The 21,507-nt window shown below is 39.4% G+C and overlaps 1 protein-coding gene across 1 annotated transcript in view; it reads left to right on the top strand.

Moving 5' to 3' along the window:
- Positions 1-21,507, top strand: part of igdcc3 (immunoglobulin superfamily, DCC subclass, member 3) — a 142,291-nt gene that overhangs the window by 119,023 nt on the left and 1,761 nt on the right. Inside the window, exons 7-13 of the mRNA XM_041791902.1 lie at positions 620-785; positions 14,809-15,056; positions 16,876-17,040; positions 17,467-17,655; positions 20,347-20,451; positions 20,675-20,810; positions 20,921-21,131. Of these exons, the coding sequence (XP_041647836.1) occupies positions 620-785; positions 14,809-15,056; positions 16,876-17,040; positions 17,467-17,655; positions 20,347-20,451; positions 20,675-20,810; positions 20,921-21,131 (1,220 nt within the window). The remainder of the gene's footprint in view (positions 1-619; positions 786-14,808; positions 15,057-16,875; positions 17,041-17,466; positions 17,656-20,346; positions 20,452-20,674; positions 20,811-20,920; positions 21,132-21,507) is intronic.

Here is a 21,507-nt window from a genome sequence, read left to right as displayed (position 1 = left end):
TGGGACAATAATGAGTGCGGTGGAGATGATACCATACTTCTCTGTCTGTCAGCTCAAATAAAAAACACCAACCTCGGAATTAAACTCCACCGGATGTAACTTTAATTACTCTGCAATTTGGAGACAAGTACCTTCTCTAAGAGGACCGTTTCATATGAATAAGTTATTAGCACTAATTGACCATAGCTTGAGGCCTGTAGGATGGTATGAGAGGGGAGATGATGAAGCTATAAACTGCATCACTTTATTTTCTTGTAAATGTGTTGCTGTCTTAAAGAGCATTAAATTTCAGATAGGGTTTTTTTCTACACCCACATGTTCTCATTAGGTTCTCACCATTTTCTGCTCTCCTCTCTCCCTCTCTTTTGTTTCGATGTATCTGAATTGATCTGGTGTCTCTTGTAATCCTAATAATTGAGCCTGAATCATAGATTTGCAGCAGTGTTTACACCACGCACTTATAATGCAGTACATCACTCTTTATTAATAAATGGCAGCTATCTAATTTTCCTGCAGGCTGCCGTATTTGTCTTCTTTCATATTCACTATTTCTTCATATCCTTCTTACTCTGTTTATTGAATCCTTCTTATCTTATTTTCTGCTTACTCTCTTTTCCAGCTCCTGCAGAGTTTGTTCAGGCTCCACAGTCCATTGCTCGGCCCGTCGGCACCACCGCCATCTTCACCTGCCAGGCCCAGGGTGAGCCTGAGCCTCAGCTCACCTGGCTAAAGAACGGGCAGATTCTGGAGCCTGGGGGACATGTCAAACTCAGGAACAATAACAGGTAGATAATATCATAGACCTCCTTTTCACCTCATTTTGATCTGAATATTCTCATAAAAATTACTGCGGTTATATACACTCTAAGAAATGAAATAGTGATGTTGTTCATATTATGTAACTTTGTTGTGTTAAAATTACTCTAACTTTTTAAGTTTTTAGAAAAAACTTAACAAGGTTTCATTGGAATAACTTAACAGTAAGAGATTTCAAGGCTACAAAACACAGTTGATTAAAACGAACATAACCATCTCACTTAAATCCAACACGCACGCAATGATACTCTACTATGACGCATTCTCAGACATGCGCAATATCTACGGAGCAAAACAACCATCACCACTTGTGCGCCATGTAGCAGTGCAAGTGGTGTAACAGTATTTTTTAATCACATATTGCTTGTTTGTATAAGGTTATAGCTATAGGTATCAAGATGTAGCCAACACTTGGTTATTACTCAAAATATTTGAGTTTTGACAAATCTGCAGTTTTCCCAAAATGCCTTTGGGCACTAAACCTTTATACACTCAGTTTGCTGCTGCTGTCTTGGCCGGGGCACTCTTGAAAAAGAGATTTTTAATCTCAAAGAGGTTTTCTCCTGGTTAAATAAAGGTTAAATAAAATATTTGAATAAAGTGCACCATGTCTCAATTAAAGAGGTCCCGCCTACACAGGGCAATGTTACTGTTGTTAGTGTCAATGAATGGAAGATAGCACATTGACACTGGTGAAACTTTACCTACTGATTTAGTGGATGACTAACAATCATTACTGCAAATGACTGCACAAGTTGGACCACCTTAGATGAAATGGTAATATGAAAAAAAAAACATTTGTGGAATCTAAGAAAATTTCTTTTGTGCAACTGCTAAAATTAATAAAATTAGTAGGATCACCAAAACATTTGTATCAGTGCACTGTGCAGCCCTGCAACTTATATTGTATTTATTTAATTTTGTCATTTAACCAGTACAACTGAGGTGTTGTATTAACACAAACCTACCACATTAATAATATTCATCTGTGTTAAGTTAGTTGAACTCAATCATATTAAGTTAACTTAATGTAGTGTCAGTAAATCCAACATAATGTTGTTGTGGTTATGCACTGTAGTAATATCATGTAACTTTAAAGTAAGATAATTTAGTTAGATTTACTTAATTTTACTTTGTTCACATTACTCGTGTCTTGCTTTTCCATTTTAAACAACACAGTTATGTGGAACCAGTTGACATAACTTAGTTAAGTAAAATCAACATTTCATTTCTTAGAGTGTAGGGCTGCAACACATGCCAAGTCCTCCTTTTATTTGGTAAGGCTTATCATTTTCTTTGTTTCTGACAACTTCAGAGTTTTTTTTTTTAACATAATAAGAGATGTGCTTAACAAATTTATTAGACCACCCTAACCCTAACCAAAGTAAGGTTTATGCCACAGCTGCCCTAAATTAACAACATTGGTAATTACCATAATCATTTTTTATGTTTCTGCAACGGTTTAATACACCAATATATAGAAGCTCTTTAATCCAATGATATTTTTAATGCTAAAATATCATTATTATTGTTATCCATGAATTTTCAAATTTACTGATTTACAAAAAAAAAGAAAAATTAGTAAAGCACATTAATATTTCTTGATAAATATGTCAAATTATAGTTATTTACTTGTGTTCCTGAAGAGAAAAATTAGTCTTAGTGCTTGAATGTTATGCTTGATTAATTTCTGACTTCTCAGAGAAGCCCAGCGAGCCGGCTCAAATTTGAGGGAATTCAGTTTGAAATCCCTCATTCCTGCTCAAAATGGTAAAACGTGGAGAGCTCACTGAAAATGAAAGAGTCCGCATTAAAACACTTCATGATGCTGGATGGTCTCTGAGACAAATATGACAGGTGGTCTAATAAATTTGTTAAGCATTGTATATAGTCAGAAAATATATACAGTTAAATTATTTTATACAGCATCCTATCCTATCCAATCCTATCTGATCCCATCCAATCCCATCTGCTCAGATCTGATTGATCCTATCCTATCCTATCCTATTCTATCCTATCCAATCCCAAGCCCAACCCATACCATCTTATCCTATAGTATCCTATCCTTTCAGATCAAGCCCTTTCCTAGCCTATCATCCCAACCCATACCATCCCATCATATTCTATCCTATCCTAAACTATCATCCTGTCCTACTTATCCTATCCTATCCCACCCTATTCCATCCCATCCTATCCCATCTTATCCAATCCTATCTGATCCTATACTTTCAGATCCAGTCCTATCCTATCATCCCATACCATCGCCTTTTTCCCTTTCATCTGATCTGATCCCATTGGATCCTACCCCTTCATCCTATCCTATCCTATCCTAATCTAACTTATCCTATCTTATCCCATCTCATCCCATTTTATCCTATCCTATCCTATCCTATTCTATCCTATCCGATCCCATCCTAACCCATCCCATCCCATCCCATCCCATCCTGGATGGTGGATGGTATGCAGTACAGAGCGATATAGTGTTCATAACTGCACAGAAAACGTCACCATTTTTGTCAGTTCATATAAAAGAAATCTCATCCTACACAAAATACCACAAAATGGGCAGAGTCAATACAAGAAAAGTCATCTATCTTTAAGGATAGACAAGTGTAGACAATGTTTGCTTACATAATTATATAAATACAATGAATAAATCTTATTTTACATGAAGTATGTATATTCTACAGGTAAACATGACATGGGATTGATATTTGCTACAGACGTAAGACATCACAAGTCTCATTTAATAACTTTGTTAAAGGGAAATAAATTATTTACGTACATGGTGTAGATGATTTATAAACCATTGATAAAAGTAGCTTTAGGTTGACAGCTATGAGAAATTCTCATAGCTGTGTTTACCCTGCAGGCAGACACTTTTCTTTTTAGCCTTTACATTTTTCAGGAACCTTGATGGACCATTTACCTTCTTGAGAAAAAAAAGTCTTCAAAGAGTCTGGATAAAAATCGATTTCTAGAAGCATTATCTTAGAGAGATCACATTTCTCAACAAATCATCCCGGCTCCCACCGTCATGGATGTCAGTAATGATCACTGTTGCCTCGATCTGATCATTGGCTTCATCAAATGCTCAATTTCTCTGCCTCTCTGTTGCTGCTCACACAGCAGCTGCTTGAATTCACGCCTGCCAAGACATGAGCCTCAATTTATTTGTGCCTTTGTATGTGAGCAGTGTATTGACTGGATGTTGGATGCTTTCCCATGCCAGTCCCCAGGAATGTCATGAGGAGGAGGACCCCGCAAAGAGCTGTTAGTTACCATTATCAGCACTCCACTTTGGCGGGAAAGGCCTCCTGTTGCTCCGGCTATATCAGTGCTGTATGCGGCATTGAAGATCTGTTTCAGAACAGATCTTCAATGCCACCAACCACCGCCACCATCTCCCACCCTGTACAGTTTTTACAGATAGAGAGAGATGAGCTATAGAGACCAAGAACTGACACAAACGTGTATTTCTGCCATGAGAGATGACATTTCAGAGGGATAGTTCGGTATTTTTTAAGTGAAGTTTTGTAAAGTAATTGTCAAAAGCAAGTACAGTTCCTATAGAAAGTATTCAACCCCTTGGATGGTTTACTCTTTTATAGATTTCATAAATCAATAATGGTCAGTACAATTTGGTCTACTTAAAAAAAAAAACTCTTTAATGCCAAAGTGAAAATCAGTTTCTACAAAGTAATGTTGAATGACAAATGTGTATTGAAAAATAAGTGACTGCATAAATATTCACCCCCTTTAAAGTGACTGTCCTACTTCAACAGAAGTCAAGCCAACTGGTGTTAGCAGTCTCACAATTAGTGAAATGGGGATCACATGAGTGCAGTGAATGTGTTTCAAGTGATTATAGTATAAAGATACCTGCATCTGGAAGGTCCAGTCACTGGACAATCGGTATTCCTGGCTACCATTACACATGAAGACAACAGAACAGTCCAAGCCAATTAGAAAAAAGGTTATTGAAAAGTTTCAGTCATGATTGATTTATAAAATCAATATAAGGGTAAACCATCCTACATGTTAGGCAGAGGAAATGCCAGTCACTGTGGCACCTTTAATGAGGGACTGCCTGGAAAGCCAACATGAAATCAAGGCAATACATTACTGCTGACAGAGCCATTTGTAGTATGCAGTTTACCTAAACTTAAGAAGACTAAGCTTAAGAGTGTTGGGTAAACATATACTATGTTCAGAAAACTTGCGGTGCTTTACTTTTCTTCTTGCATGCCACTTTGTTTTCTAACTACTTCACCACACTACATACTTTTCCTTTACCTTCAGAAGAGGTTGCATGAAGTACTTCATGCAATCTCACTTCAAAAATACAGAGCTAGCTTTAAATATGAGACCTTATGGTGAGTACTTTGCTTTCTCAAATGCACAGTTGAGGAGCTACTGTACAGTTCTGAATTGGCTTCATTTTTCAACCCTGGAGCTTGCTGCTTGGTTTAAAGACATTACTTAGAAAGTATCTTCCAGCCTGTTGCTAATCTGTCTGGATGTGTGCTTGCAAACCACTACACTCCATCCATCCAGCAAATGTGTTTCTGAGTAAAACTCAGTTAAGCATAACTGCACACAGCAAGTTCAATTTTTCCTGTTGACCCTGGCAGCCAACCATCCGTGCATGTTGTTATTATTCAGTGAGAGAAATATGAAGTGAATAAATTAGATATGCACCAAAAAAATCAATACTTGCACTCCGTAGCTGTGAGTGAAGGGGGCAGACACCGCCATTGCTCACACACTCACTAACACACACCCGTCCACTCCCACATGGCTCCACAAGTCTGTATCAGTCATGGAGATGGAGCGAGGGAATAACAAAGGAGAAAAACAGAGAGGGAAGAAATACATGAGAGGCCAGACGTAGATGTAGGAAAAAAATGAGAAGAAAAATGAGCGGGTGGTCAAAAGAGAAAATGATGAGTCGGCAGGAAGAACAAATGAGTAGAGAGAGAGGGAGATAGAGGGAGATAGAGCGAGAGAGCGGGGAGTCAGAGCATCACAGCGTTTCCACTTGCCACCATTAGTGAAGGCTATAGACCTGCTGTAATATGGATCTCATGCATCACAAAGCCTGCACCATGATTGGTTAAGGAGGCAAGCCTCAGCTTGAGATCTACCATTAGCTAATTAGCCCATAAACTCAGCTAGTTGACCAGGAAATGCAGTCAGCCATTTAAAGAACAGAGCAGCTCTGTGAAGACTTTCTGCTGTGAACACATTACAATCTGATCATTATCACTGTCTCTACTATGACCAAAATGTGTGATTTGAAAGGCAAATCCTTTCTAATTGGTCAGAATTTCCTGCAGTTTGTGACTGTATGTATAAAGTCTAAGTATATAACTTTGATTAGTTGGCCTATAATAAATACATATGAAATGGACACAAACCTGATTTTGACAGCCTTAGAGCAGATAAAGCCTTGAATTCCCTCTAGGGGGGCCTGGACCCAGTGGCAGAACCAATGGACTGGACAATAGAGGGGAGGATTTTTGACCTGTGTCCCTTGTGTTGTTCTAATTTTATTATTTAAGCAATTTTTTTAAATGAAAAAAGGGGTTTAGTTCAGGTCCAGCCTGTTGCTCTTTCACTGCATGTCATTCACCCCTCTGTTTTCCCTGTTTCCAGCTCTGTCCCCTTATCTTCGCTTTCTAATAAAGGCAGAAAAGCCCCAAAATAAATCTTTAAAAAAAGAAAAAAAATTTAAGTTGCGTCGAATCCCAGGATGCAGTGTAGTTTTTAACTACTAGTTAAAAGTTATTCTAACAGTAAAACATATTTTCAAGGTATTTTTATATTAAACATTGACAAAATACAACGATTGGACAGAAGATTAAAATAAAGCCTAGCGATAGTTCATGCAGGTCACGGTAGTTATACGCCCAGCCATGATCTTCTGACTGCCAGCTGATCCTAATTATTACCTCCCAGCTCCCATAGCCAGTCACAGCTCTTTTTCTCATCACAGCAGTGTATTTAAATATGACGTACATCTCACTAATCTTTGCTTGCATCAGTGCTGATGCAGCACAGCTTATCCTCCTCCACCCCAGCCTCCTCCTTTGTGGCATAAAGCTTGTTGCACCCTCATATTCAGACCCATGCTACCAAGGATTAATTGCTTTTGAACTAATTTTATTGTATTTACTACGCATTGTCATGAATGTATCTATCCATATGGGGGTTTCTGGCCATGCCAAAGCATGCTGCTTGACTTAATGTTCCTTTTTCCTCAGACCTGCTTAAAGAGCACCCAGCCCACATCCTCACCACTGTACCAGATAACGAGAAGGGAGAAATAATTATGTGTAGAAACTAATTATTTTAAGAGGATGAAGAGCTATACTTATACTATTTATTAGTCAAACAAGGTATTGTTAAAACTGTTTATCCAATTGTCCTCTTTATGTAGAAATAATTAATGCACATGTGGGAGGTTGTAGTAGAACAGCAAACCTATTTGTTAAAACTAGAGCAAAAATGCTCACCCATGGAGCTTAACACTTATTTGTCTTAGTTGTATATGAATGAAAAGGAGAGTCACACCAAGGTGAGTTTAACCTGAGGCCTACAAAGCCATCTGCTAGAACTGAAAGGAAGGAAAAACTGGAAAACAGCGAAGCATGAGCCACATTTTACCCCCTGAACCGCACCAAAACAACTGTAATGGTATGCAAATGATATTCAGCAGCTCGGGGCTGCACAGTGACGCTGTTCTTACATATACAATAGACTATCTGATAGGGGAAGCTCGGATATACAGTGAGCACAAAATACCTAGCAAAGAGATTTTAATTAATGTGTGTACTGTGTATGGTTGTGTGGAAATACACACATGCACACACAGAGGTTTCTCCCTTCAGCCATCTCTCATGATGCTGACCTTCAAAAGCCAATCGGACAAGGGAAGGAAGGGGAATCGATTGTACATTTCATTCACACACACGCATGCACACACATTAATCAAAAAGCAAGTGAGGCCGTATGAGCACAAACAGTCCTGTGGTGCGTGGCATCGTTCGTTTTTTTGTGCACACGCATAATCAAACATGAAAATGTGCAAACGTGTTGCCCATTCCCCCTCACGCACAGATTTTACACACAAAACACACACACAGAGGAGACAAAGCTACGCGGATCGCTGTATAGGATGAGATGATGTCAGAGAAGAGCCGATTGGCTGCTTCTGTAAACAGACATTGGTGCTCTGGGTGAAGCTGGATGTTTGCTCTCTTTGGCACATCTCAACTGATCTTGACACACACGCTCAGATGCAAACACGCACACACATTATTGGTGGCTCGTTCATTATTGGCCTCTGCTGACCAGGCTCATGTGAAACATGCTTTCATGGCTATTTGAAGCCTCTGTGAGAGCTGCTGCTAATTATGCATAAGGACTCGGCTCACTCTTGAGTCTTTAAAGCTGACACGTGTAATCATCCAACAAGTACAAGCTGTGATCTCACACCACATGCTAAAAAAGGTTGGAGCAGGCCTCTGTTGTGTTAAAGGTTTCATAGAAGTGGCCAGATGAACCTCCTTTGAGATAAACTAAGCTATGAAAGCAATATCCTCTGACCATTTTTTAATAACTGCCTCATTAAAATAAATAATAAAACTATAGTGTTGTAGTAAAGAAAACAACATGTTTTAAGCATTTGAGAGCAGCATGTTGTTTTTTATAATTAATGGCCAACATCTGAGGAACCAGGCTACCTCACAAATCTGGACATTTCGTCGCAAAATCCTTTCAAAGAGTATTTTTTTTTCTTCTTTCCCCCTGTCTTTTTCCGCTTTCTTCCCCAAGACCTGCCTTTCTTGTTTGCGGCCCCTCTCTGTACCCCTCATCCCTCTTTTCCTACCCCTATTACAGCGAGCTGGGGCCTGGGCATTGGCCTTGAACTGTGACCCTGCCTGTAATCAGTCATATCCCTGGGCCCTTCCCTCCTCTCAGGCCACAGACAGCTCATCGCTCCTCCTCCTCCTACCCCCTTTTACCCCACCTCTTCCTCCTGTTCTCTCTTTGTCCCCGTTTTTTTCTCCCCCTCTTTCTTTTCTCTCTTGCCCGATCCAGAACGGCCTCGCAGGCTGTTGACGGGGGCGCTGCTCGGAGACAACGGAGAGTAAACACTGGCTCGGCAGCCAAACAACAGGCCCAAGGGCTCCCTTGGCAGCCACTCCCCTGGCCCTCGGCCTTATCCATCAATCTGTGAAATGACCTCGAACTGATGAGTAAATGATGGTGTCAACCTGTCAAGACAGGACAGCTTGGCTTTGGAGCCCATGTAAGACGAGCAAACAGTCCAAATTCAGGCCATGGTCCTCCCAGACCTCTTCTCTTTCTTTCAGACTTTCTGTCCTCCCTTTTCCCTCAGTCATTGTATAGATCTGTGGTGGTCCTGCTCTGCTGCTGCTGCATCGTAATGAAGATCGATCTAATAAAAACTTCGGACCACACTGACTGATTGAAAAAAGTCTTTAGAAGTATTCAGCAGAGTCATTTGTTATCCATCTGAAATGAACAAATATTGAAGTCAGTTCTTTGTCTTCTTCAAATAAGAGAGTTTATAAGATTATGAAGTTTAAAAACAGATGTTATAATTTACAAATGACTTCAAATTTTTCATAAACAAAGCGAGCATAACAGTACAAAGCATTCCCCTGAATGTATGTAGGTTTCTCTTGAACAAATTTATTACAGTTGTGATTCTTTCTAAAACCAACTCCTCTGAACATCCATCATCCACCGGGTCTTTCCCAGGATACATCCTGGTACAGGAAGGAATCTGGTTTATGTTTCCAGCTGTTGCAACCAAGCAGAGTCAACACCCACTTCAAACAGAGACAAAGTGCTCCTTCTTTGCTAAATCATTCAGAAACAGTTTGATTAGTGAAGAATGACATATATTTATTTGACCTTTATTTAACCAGGAGTATTACCATTGATATATACACACATGGACAAAACTGTTGGTATCCTCTTGTTTAAGACAAACACCCACAATGGTCACTGAAATAACTCGAAATTGACAAAAGTACAAAATTTACTGAAAATTAACTAATGAAAATGAAAATCAGACGTTGGTTTTCAGTTGTGTTTCAACTGAATCATTTAAAAAAAACAAACTAATGCAACTTGCCTGGACAAAATTGATGGTACCTCTTAAAAAGATTGAAAATAATTTGACCATAGGGACACGTTAAACTGAGGTGTGTCCTGTTACTAGCATCACAGGTGTCTTCAAACTTGTAATCAGTCAGTCTGCCTGTTTGAAGGGTGAAAAGCGAACATGGACCACAGAAAACTAAGGAGACCCTTGTCCCTGGAGATTAGAAAGAAAATAACAGACAAGCATCTTAAAGGTAAAGGTGATAAGACCATCTCCAAGCCGCTTGATGTTCTTGTGACCACAGTTGCACATATCATGCAGAAGTTTAAGGTCCACAGCACTACAGCCAGCCTGTCTAGACGTGGCAGCAAGAGCAACTTTGATGACAAAATGAACAGACAGTATAAATGGTAACCAAAGAGCCCAGAAGAACTTTACCTAATGGAGGAGGCTTGTTTATGTTCTGGGGCTGCTTTGCTGCATCTGGCACATTGAAATTTCTAGACTATCAAGGCATTCTGGAGCCAGATGTACTGCCTAGTGTCAGAAAGCTTGGTCTCAGTTGCAGGTCATGGGTCCTCCAACAGGATAATGACCCAAAATACACATCTAAAAAAAACAAGAATGGCTAAGAACATAACACTGGACTGTTCTGAAGTGGCCTTCTATGAGCCCTGGTCTAAATCCTCATGAACATCTGTGGAAGGAGCTTAAACATGCAGTCTGGAGAAGGCACCCTTCAAATCAAAGACAGCTGGAGCAGTTTGCTCAAGAGAAGCGTGCCAAAATACCAATGGACAGGTGTAGAAGTCGCATTAAGAGTTACAGAAATCACTTTATTGCAGTGATTGCCTCAAAAGGTGGTACAACAAAATATTAAATTGAGGGTACTGTCATTTTTGTCCAGGCCAGCTTTAATAGTTTGTTTTTAAAAATGACTCTGTTGAAGCACAATTCAAAAGCAATGTCTGATTTTCATTAAATTTCCAGTACATTTTTATTTATTACTTTTTGTCAGTTTTAAGTTATTTCAGTGATCATTATGGGTCTTTCTTTCTGTAATGGACAGATACCAACATTTTTGTCCACATGTGTATTCCAGTTACAAGTGGTCCATGTAAACGCAGCTATTGGAAAACCCAGACCAGAGACAAATTGCAAGGCAGCGTGGTCCAACATTTTAGAGATGATGTGGCAGAAGATTTCAAAAAGGGGGTTAACTTAAAACAAAAGGTAGGGGATTTCAACATTTTCTGAGTAATATCCAAAAACTATCCCTCACAATTCAGCTAAGATTTAGGCAAACGCTCTCAGAATTTTGGAATTGTTTAAATGCTATAAACACATATTAATGCAGTGTCCACTAGTGGACATATGCTTGCTAATTCTGAAAGAGATTTTTTTTTTGTTTAATTTCCTCCTGCTCCTGATTGTCTGAACTGTTTGGACCACTCAAACTTTTATCCTGAAAGCTATAAAGGAAGTTTGACTCCAGGTGTGGAATTTCAAAACCTGCATGTCAGCAGGACTTGTCGGCATGTACATGGCTCAGAGTGTATGCTGTACATACGCTGATATCGTGCCTGCGTGTGTGACTGAGCATACATTTGCTTTGAACGCTACTGTACCTGCGGAAACAAGCAACGCCTTGTGAAATTTCCCTGCCTTCCTCTCTCACATGCTCAGGGGGCCCATCCAGGCCCCCGGTGGCATCGGGCAGTGCGTCCCCAGGGGCCTCTTGGCTGCGTCTGGTGCGGCTGCCTGTCTGCAAACACTCCATCCATCGCTGATATGAAAGGCTGTCAGAGACGTGATGGTTGAGTAGGGGAGCTGAGGGCTGCCGACTGCCGTCACCTCTGGGGTTAGAGGTGAGATTGGCTCAGAGAGGGTGAAATACAGAGGGCCTCTTTGACCTGATAATTATCCAGATTGAATCCACCTGACAGACCGAGGAGAATAATAACTCCTCCACCTGGCAGCACGTTCTGACCCAGATTAGAAAACGTACAGTAATTGTATCCTGGCACATCAATTTTGAAAAGGAAATGGAATGATTCACTTCCCATCCTGCCCGCTGACCCAGAGGAGTTCTCTGCTGTCCTAACAAATCCATCGGTACAAACCGCGTCGAGGTCAGCGCTGTCTGTCGAGAGCTGAAATGCCACTTTCCTCATGTCCCATTTCCCCGGTCCAGAAGGTGACCGTGACACACCACGTACACGGCACAGAGCTCATGTGTTGTTCTTCCAATAAATTACATGTTTCTCCTCGTGGGATCATCCTGACATTTCTTAATGAATTTGGATTTAATACACTGAGGATCCCTGCTGTCAGTCAAAGAAAGATGATGATCTGTTTGACAGGTTCGTTCAAAATGAGACTGACAGATTACCAGGACCCTTCAGGATACGCAGGACTCCTGTGGCATTTAATCCTAACGTATCAACTACAGGCACAGCATCAGAACGAGACGCCAAAGGGTTTTGCTACCCTTTTCTTGAAAAATGCATCTGATCTGTTAAAATGCCGTGACTAAAGGCTACGCCATCTTCAAAAAGAGAACATGGACAAAGCTTCAACCCAAGCCCTCTATATTCCCAAGGCAGTCATTACTTGTGTCTGTTCCCACTTCTCTGCTGCACATATTATGCCTTAAACACAGCAGAAATGGCCTTGGTGTGAAAATAGTATGAAGAATTTTGTGCCACAAGGTCTCATTTCCATAGCATGTTAAATGTTTCATTTTTCCTTTTGCCTCTGGAAAAAACACACGGAGAAGAGTGGATTAAGTATTCTTGTCTAATAACACCTACTCAACATGCATACACAATTCATACACACACAAGGCCCTTCTTGTATTTCTACTATAACAGAAGACAGACCAGGATTGGAGGTAAGAAAATACAGTATAAAGATGACAAAGAGGAGAGTGACAGAGGAGAGATGGCTGAAGGAGAGAGTATAGAGTGAAGTTATTGAGAAAAATGATTTTCTATACGTGGACTATAGAGACCAGTTAAAGACTTGCTAATGTAAAAAGAAAGAAATAGGTTTTGAAACTCGGAAATAGATTTCCCTCTTCAAAAAGGAAGTGTGTTCTATGCATGAAAGTGGATCCTCCATTCACCCTCTTTACTTTATGCTGATCTTTTCATAGAAGGAAACACACTGAAGAGACTTTCCATCTTTTCACTTCACTTCTGAAGGGTCAGGTTGAAACAACTTTGCAAACCTTTAACCTTTACTTGGTCACCAAAACCGTTCAAAAACTAGTTATAATTCACTAAAGTGTGTCTTGCATTACTAAACTCAATTCCAAAAAAGTTGGGACATCATGTAGAATGTGAATAAAAAAGGATACCGTGAACACAGTGCAAATATTACATTTTATAAATGATTGAATACAGCACAAAGGCAGGATGTTTAATGTTCAAACTGATAAACTTGGAAATACACTCATATCCTGAATTTGATGCCTGCAATATGTTCCAAAAAGTTAGGGCAGTAGCATTAATGTCACTGTGTTCTATTACCTTTTCACTTTGTATGCATCTGGAGACTGAAGACAACAATAATTGAAGTAATGAAAGTTGAATTCTTCTTAAGTTGCTCAACAAGATTTCAGTAGTCATATTTTGCACTTCATAATGCACCATACATTTTGATTGGAGACAGGTCTGCACTCTTTAACTGTAAAATGTTAATAGATCCTTCACACATGAGCATGTAACCTCGGCGTTTATCCAAAATTTCCAAAAACATTGAATTTGAATTGTGAATTCTTCGGATTGCAGCCCACTTTACTGCTTAAGGTCAGTCTATCTCAGTTGAGCTTGGTCCTAGAGAAATTTGTGGTGCTTCTGGAGATCTTTGCTGTATGTATTTTGCTTTGCATAGAGTCTTAACTTATAGATGCAGTAGTGTCTTGTTTTGACTGATGATGGTCTTCTGAAGTGTTCCACGTTTTAATATCCATTACAGAATGATGCAGTGCAGCCTGTGAAGTCAAAAGTCACAGGAGTTCCAGTCTTGGTTTTTGCCTTGTCCTTTATAAGCAGAGATTTCTCCAGACTCTCTTGCATCATTGAACAACTCAGCCTTCAATGATCCTCCTTTTGTACCCAATCACAAAACTACATTTACTTACCTGTGGAATATTCCAGGTGTTCTCTTAGGATTCCACAACTGTCACAGTCTTGTTGTTACTGGTATCAGCTTCAGTAAATGCGTATATTTCCAGAAAGCAATTCATTTTATCAGTTTGAACATTAAAAATCTTGTCTCTTGGCTGGGTTTTTACAACGATGTCAGATCCTTTTTTAACTGAATTTCAGATAAATCTGAAGAGCTACTATTGCACATAGTTTTATTTATAGCTCTTAAACAGTCCTCTCTGACGTTTTAATTAATTTACAACACAGTGAGCATATAACGCCATTGGATGAGTATGAAAAACACATTTTCCCGATATAAATGGTTGCCAAGTTTTGGTGAGTAAATGATTCTGATAATTAGATGCTATTAATAGGACAAATTAAAATGGTTACACCCCAGTGGTCATGAGTGTAGCTTGCTTATTTCATCAACATTTTCCTTAAACAGAGCTCAAATATATCCAACTGTGTTACTTTATCCTCCTTAAATCACAGCAGTGAGTTATGCTCCGTTTTCACCTGCACAAATAAACAATGCTGTAGGATATTGAAATATTGATATTTTAAGTGAAATATTGAATGATAGATACACTTAATATCTTACATGCACCTTTGTATCAGATTATGATGCTGCTTTACAAACTAAACTTCTCCTTCTCCGTCCCTCCTCTTCCTTCTTTCTCTCCTTCTCTTCAGCACACTGACGATATACGGTATCAGCCAGGAAGATGAGGCGATCTACCAGTGTATCGCAGAGAACAGCGCCGGCTCCACACAGGCCAGTGCCCGTCTGACAGTGCTGTGGGCTGACGGTCTGCCCGGTGTGCCCACTAATGTGCAGGCCGAGGCCCTCTCACCTACAACCATCCTGGTGTCGTGGAAGGAGCCCGAGCAAAACACTCAGGACATCATCGGCTACGTGCTTCACATCCGCAGGACCTCAGGTGGGGCTGCTCTAGAGAGCATATAGATAATGTCACTGTAGCTTAATTACATATATACAAGCAAAAGTAATACAAACATGTTATAAAAGTCCAAATTTCATCTGTATTCAGCAATATGATAGTCTTATTGTTTTTATGTCTTTGGATCACTGAAATAAGTCCTCGATATGCAAGTCAGAGCAAATTATGGTGAACAGGCGTTACACAGATGCCACTCATCAACTGAGTATAAAAAAAGTTTTACATGCATCATTTTATTTATTTTCTTGTAACTTTTAACTATCTTTGGCAGCTTTGAAGAGCATTCCAACTCTGTAGGAGCAACAGGGAGATGTGGACGACAAATAGAGAGAATAAACAACCAAAGAGTTAAAAAAAAAAAAAAAACCTCTGGGCAAATATTTGTGATATACAATGGGTCGTTCTGAAGAGCTCAGTGAGTTCAAGCATGGTACTGTGATGGTGTAATAAGATGGTTTGTGAAATTTTAGCTGGATAATCAATTGTCAGGTGTTAATATTAGAAAATAGAAGCATTGAGGAACAACAGCAACAAAGCATATGATGTAGTCTGCATGCGACACGCCGTAGAGTGTATAATGCAAGCTTGACAGGCCGCCGTTTTAGTTGTTCACTATCAGTGAAGCCACTCGGCAAATTAAATTCTTGCCTCCGAGCCTGGTCAGAGAAAAGTAAAAACGTCCTTTCCACTTTCTACTCGAATAAAGCAAAATAGTCCATTTTTCCCTAAGTGGGAATAATCTTTCAGTGTCGAGATTTACAAGAAGAATTTGCCTAATGGCAGATAAGGAATCTGGTGGATCCATTAGCTTTGGGAGGTTATCTTCTGCTTACCTGGAGTAAATTTTCCTGACTATTTCCTGCTGCATTTTCACATCAACTTACCCGCACTGCATACTGAAATGGTACCAGGGGGCTGGCAGGAGAAAAGTCCAGATAATGCTAGCATTTACACATACAGGTCACTGTATTTTCAGGAAATTTTCAGTTTTTTGTCAATGAATATAACATTTTTGTGTGTTTAGTGCAACAGTACAAGTTTCTATACTTCAACATAAAGATTTAATAAGGATGATTAAAAAAATCCTCCTAAACTTCCAATTTTGTGGCCTTGGGATTCATATCTGTGGATGTGGTATTCCCTGTGTGATCATATAAGCTCATGTGCTGGCTTGTTTACGCACATGCAATGTATTTTTATGGCTTTTGGCAGGTGTATGTGTGTGGGTGTGTGTGTGTGTGTGTATGTTTCTGTGTGTGGTTAGAGTCTTATGGAGCCAGCTGCCAGCTCCCCTCAGTACATCTATTGGATGGATAATTAAGGGCCCCGGGGGCCAACCAATAGGATCTGCTGTAATTACTGTTACAGGATGGCATGGACCGATGGGTTGGAGGCTGGAGCTAGATAGTGGTTATGGTTGGTTGTCTCTGGATTAAGAGCAATAAAATGCTTTAACACATCCTTTATAACTCCCACTTCTACCTCCTCCATCTCCGCTCTCCACCCCTGCAATTTGGCCAAGCGTCAGCATTCAGGCTCCCAAGGCCAAACTAGATTAGCTATTACCTAACAGATCTGCTCTGATAAAACAGGGAAATGGGCAATAACCATAAAATCATGACAGAAACGGATTGTATTTATTATTTCCTCTCTGGATATTATTTTCCAACCTTTTAATGCTGTCTTTTCACTCCACTCCTCTTTTTCCTCCCATTTATTTTTCCTCTCCCCGCCTCCCCCCATGTTTTTATTTCCACCACCACCTCCTCTTTCTGTTGCTCCATCATTCCTCCTACAGACCCTGTGGAGATGGAGTATGAGGAGGCTGTCAGCAAGGTGACGCTGCAGCAGATCATCAGGGACCTGGAGCCCTCCACCAGCTACACTTTCTACGTCAAGGCCTACACATCCCATGGGGCCAGCAAACCATCGGACAGTGCAACAGAGAGCACTCATGGGGAGGGTGAGCTGGAGGCAGATGCACACACTCTCAACCAGGATACATTTCACCACTAACATGCATAAATATTTACAACAGAGAGACATTTTATCTTGGAGGGGAAACACAGAAGATTTTAAGCTTAAAAAACTGCAAAGACATGACTAATCTTGTTCAGTTAGCATGTTTTTAAGGAACATGAACAGGTTTAAGTTACATTTAATCCTTTTATTTTGTTCTTAGCCTGAAGAATTCATGTTTTTTGTGATTCAATGTCATGGATTTAAAGATTTTTCTCCTGTAAACTTTTTTGCATCCCTGTTTGTACAAATGTTGTATAAATGAAAGGTCAGATATCACTCTGTAGTAGCAAATTAAGCTTTCTCGTGGTGTTAGAAGTACCGTGTTGTAGTTCCACTTTTAGTTAATGTAGTCTATGTTGTGTTGCAGTCCCAGCACCTCCTTCCCTCTACACCAAGATAGTGAATGGCAGTGTTGTACAAGCGGCGTGGGAACCTTCCTCCAAGATGGGACAACATCAAGGCTTCAGACTGTTTTACAGACGAGCTCACACTCCTGTGTTCATCGGTCCCATCGACTTCCCTCGCAACGTCACCCAGTACAACATCACCCAGCTCGGTGAGAGGAGTAGCTTGATGGGACTACAACAGCAACATGTGTCATAGGACACAGATTTGCCTTTAATGCGCCTTTATTCTATTTTTTTAAAAGCACTTACTTTATAAAATAAGAAGGTAAAACAGTTAATAAGAGAGCCTAAGGGTCAATGACATATAAAGCCTCATTCATTGCCGTTGCACCACCTGACACTTGCAGCTAATTTTAGATTAAACAGGCAAATACAGTAACAGATGTTTTTATTTCTATTCTTGGACACAGGGGACAAGGGGACACACATTTTTAAAATATCATGAAAAATTTTATGGTATTATGAAATGTTGCTGTTCTGCATTGGTTTTACCACCTGACATGGAAAGTGTACCCACTCTCCGAAGTAAATTGAAATTAATAAAAAATGTCAAATTTGAAACCTTATTTACCTTATTAGAACTAAAATTAATATATTCTAGAGCTTCAAATATTATCTATTTCATATATGGACACTTTTTGCAGTTGCACCAAATGAAACACTGGTTGATACACCTGACATTTTGTAGCTGTGTTCAAGTAAACAGACAAATACTCAGACACATAACGTACTTTTGTTCTTGTTGGAACGTGGGCACATATATTTTAAAATAGAGGCAAGAGTTTTATGGTAAAATTAACTTTTAGTAATTTTATATGGTCGAGCGACCTGGCAGCAAAAGTGCTCCAACCCCCCTGTGACTGGAAACTTGATGTATTTATCTTTACTTCAAAATGATCTATAAACCATTTTACTTGACCATGCACGTCAGGTGAAGTTAAATAAATGATAAGTCAGGCTTTAATCTATGTATATATAACATCATTTCAAAAGAAATACCCATGATTACAGTTGCACTACCCTGAAATTTAACAACTTCCAAATTCCAGGACAAAAGTTTTTTTGATGATCTCACTAGCTTTAAATAAAAAAAAAGTGTATTTCAAAGATTTCAACCATAAAATCATGTCAAACTGTTCTGATTTTAATATCTGACAGTTAAAATCCAGTTTTTAACAGTGTCAGTAATCTATCCATTTATTCAGACGGTAGCACCACCTGACATTTGAGTAAACCTACAATAAAATACTGCAATGATGAATTTAGTTTTCATGGTTGTTGGCACTAAAACCATACGAGGACATGCCTCCATACTTTCAGATTTCCCCCTGTGATAACAGGTGCATTTGTTTGTATTATTGAAATCTCAACTTACCTTTCAACAACATCACTCGTTTCTCTATAATAAATATATCTTTTTTTTTTTTTCCAGATTTTAAAAATGTACTCGTCATCATAGTAAAGCCAGCCTTTTTGTTTTGATACTATGTAAATACAGTAAGATCTCAAGAAAACAACCACAATTGCCTTGTAATCACTGGGAAATTGAAAAAATTTAATGTACAGATGTCCACACAGGGCTTCCTTACTTTGGAATGAAAAAACAAATTCAAAATTAAAATCTTCAATCAAAAAATACTAGGGATATCAAATAATTACAAATTTTATAGCAATCTCAGAATTTCTTTTAACTGTTAGTAATCATATTTTTGGTCACTTTTTCAAAAACCCTATTTTGCAGATAAAACAGTTTTTCTTTCAATTTGGATGTTTATACTGTCTTAAACTAAGGCTAATTGACTTCCTGTTTGGAAACAGTTGTGCTTTTATTTTGGAAAAAAAAAACACACAAAAACAAAACCTGTTAACCATTAACCAAAACCAAAACTTAGACAAAGTAACCTGTTATGGGCTTAAAATTAAATAAGGAAGCTGTTAAAGTGATATGTTTGATAAAAAAAAAATACAGATGACCTCTGACCCATCCACTGAACTGTCTGTAAGTTTCTTTAAAAGTGAAATGAGAAATTAAGGAGCAGTGGTGTCCCTATTTGACATCACTGTGGCTGCAGGAAGACACTGCAGTTTCTTCACCGAAGAGTGCCTAAAGAAAACAATAATGCAAAAACAAAATGAACAATTAATCCACCAATTTCATTGCAACTTATAGTTTATTGCTGACCGCCCTAAAAATACATATAATGAGCAATAAACCTTGATTTGTATTGCACTTTTCATACATAGAAATGTAGCACAAAGAGCTTTACACACAACAGAAAATTAGAAGACAAATACATGAGTTCACCCCCCATCCCTCACCCACTACCCACCATCCCACCCTCTTCCCAGTCTGTAGTCCATATACAACATTGAGAACTATGGCATAAATAATGAATTCCTTACATTTGTATATTATTGGTGTGTTATGTACACATATGGATGCTTGGCTTGTAGGCAGAGATATCTGATTTTATTGGATCCTGATAAGTTTTTGTAAATTGCAGGGTATTGCATGTAAGGGAGCACTGGGAGCATTTTTGTTCATGACACCATATTTGATGATGTAATCAGGGCTTTTCTGACAAGAATGTCAGGCCTTATCTTTTGAAAAGTGCCAAAATTAAACTAGAGCTGAAAACACCTTTACCTCAAAGAAGCATGTACATAAAAGTCACTCTGGAAGCTTTTTTAATTGAAATCAGAGAAACGAAACTCTTCTAAATATCAATAAATAAAGTTGTGTTTTATAACACTGATATTTATCCTGGGACTAAGGAAAGACAAAATATGCATCTGTACTGTTCCATTATCGTAATACCTTGTTCTGTCTTTTTATCCAGATCCTTCCCTGGTCTATGAAATAAAACTGATTGCATATAACCAACATGGAGACGGCAATGCCACCATGAGATTTGTTTCTCTTCGGGAGGCTGTGGAGAAATCTGGTGACTATCTGACACACCCACACAACAACACAAAGCTACACACTGTCCCACAACACTGCAGTGCATTAAATTTCCATGCGTCTCACGGAGCCGCATGTGTCATCTTGTGTCAGAGGCAAAGTCAAACTGACAGTTCACGTCTCTCACATACTTTGTCATGGGAGCTCTCAGGTACACGTGATCCTGACAGAGCTTTGTCTCCTTGTGGACTTTCTCTCCTCAGTGTTGGATGTCCCGTGCGACTGTGCGAAAGACGAACACAGTAAAACTTCCACAACTGGCATCATCATCGGTATTCACATTGGAGTCACTTGCATCATCTTCTGCGTGCTCTTCCTCGCCTTCAGCTATCGTGGCAGGTCGGTTAAACAGTTGAAACAACACAGCGATGCTTTCGAGGATTCATTTCTTTGATATGTGCAATGCATCTGACAAGTGTCCCATGCATGTGTGTTCATGAAATCTCCAGGTTAATGATGTGTAAGACGGTTCAGGCAACCCCTCAGGCGGGACACAGCACCGTGCTGGAGTCCTCTTCCTCTTCCCAGGGAGCCGTTGGGCTGAATGGGGCTGCCAGGAGAGAGATGGAGGTCAACGGCAGCTCAGCAGGGAAGAAAGTGGTCGACAGCAACGAGTTGGAGAGGCTTTTCACTCAACCAAACACACGAGACACATGCATGGTGAGTTTTTACACTTTGACATTACAAAAAGAGGCTTTCAGAGTTATTTTTTGTCACTTAATAATTTTCTGAAGATGTAGCAATTTCAGCTCTCTTCAGGGGAGAATCCAGAGAGTAGCCAGGGCTGGCACAAACATCTTAAAAATCTGATAAGGAACTGAAAGGGTGACACCAAATCCAAGACTATTATTGGTCATCTGCCTCATTAGGAAGTTATAAAATTAAACTGTTTAGGCTGTTTGTATATTTCCTTTAAATGATAATATGAATGCATATTGTTCCTTTCTGTTGTGCTTTATTTTAAAGTTTAAAGTACACAAGAATATACAGCAATGGGGTGCCGATGACCTAGTGGTTGGGTCGGAATCTGACTGGT

The sequence above is a fragment of the Cheilinus undulatus genome, linkage group 1, assembly GCF_018320785.1.
Source record: "Cheilinus undulatus linkage group 1, ASM1832078v1, whole genome shotgun sequence".
NCBI lineage: Eukaryota > Metazoa > Chordata > Actinopteri > Labriformes > Labridae > Cheilinus > Cheilinus undulatus.
This window is presented reverse-complemented; position numbering and strand designations above follow the sequence as displayed.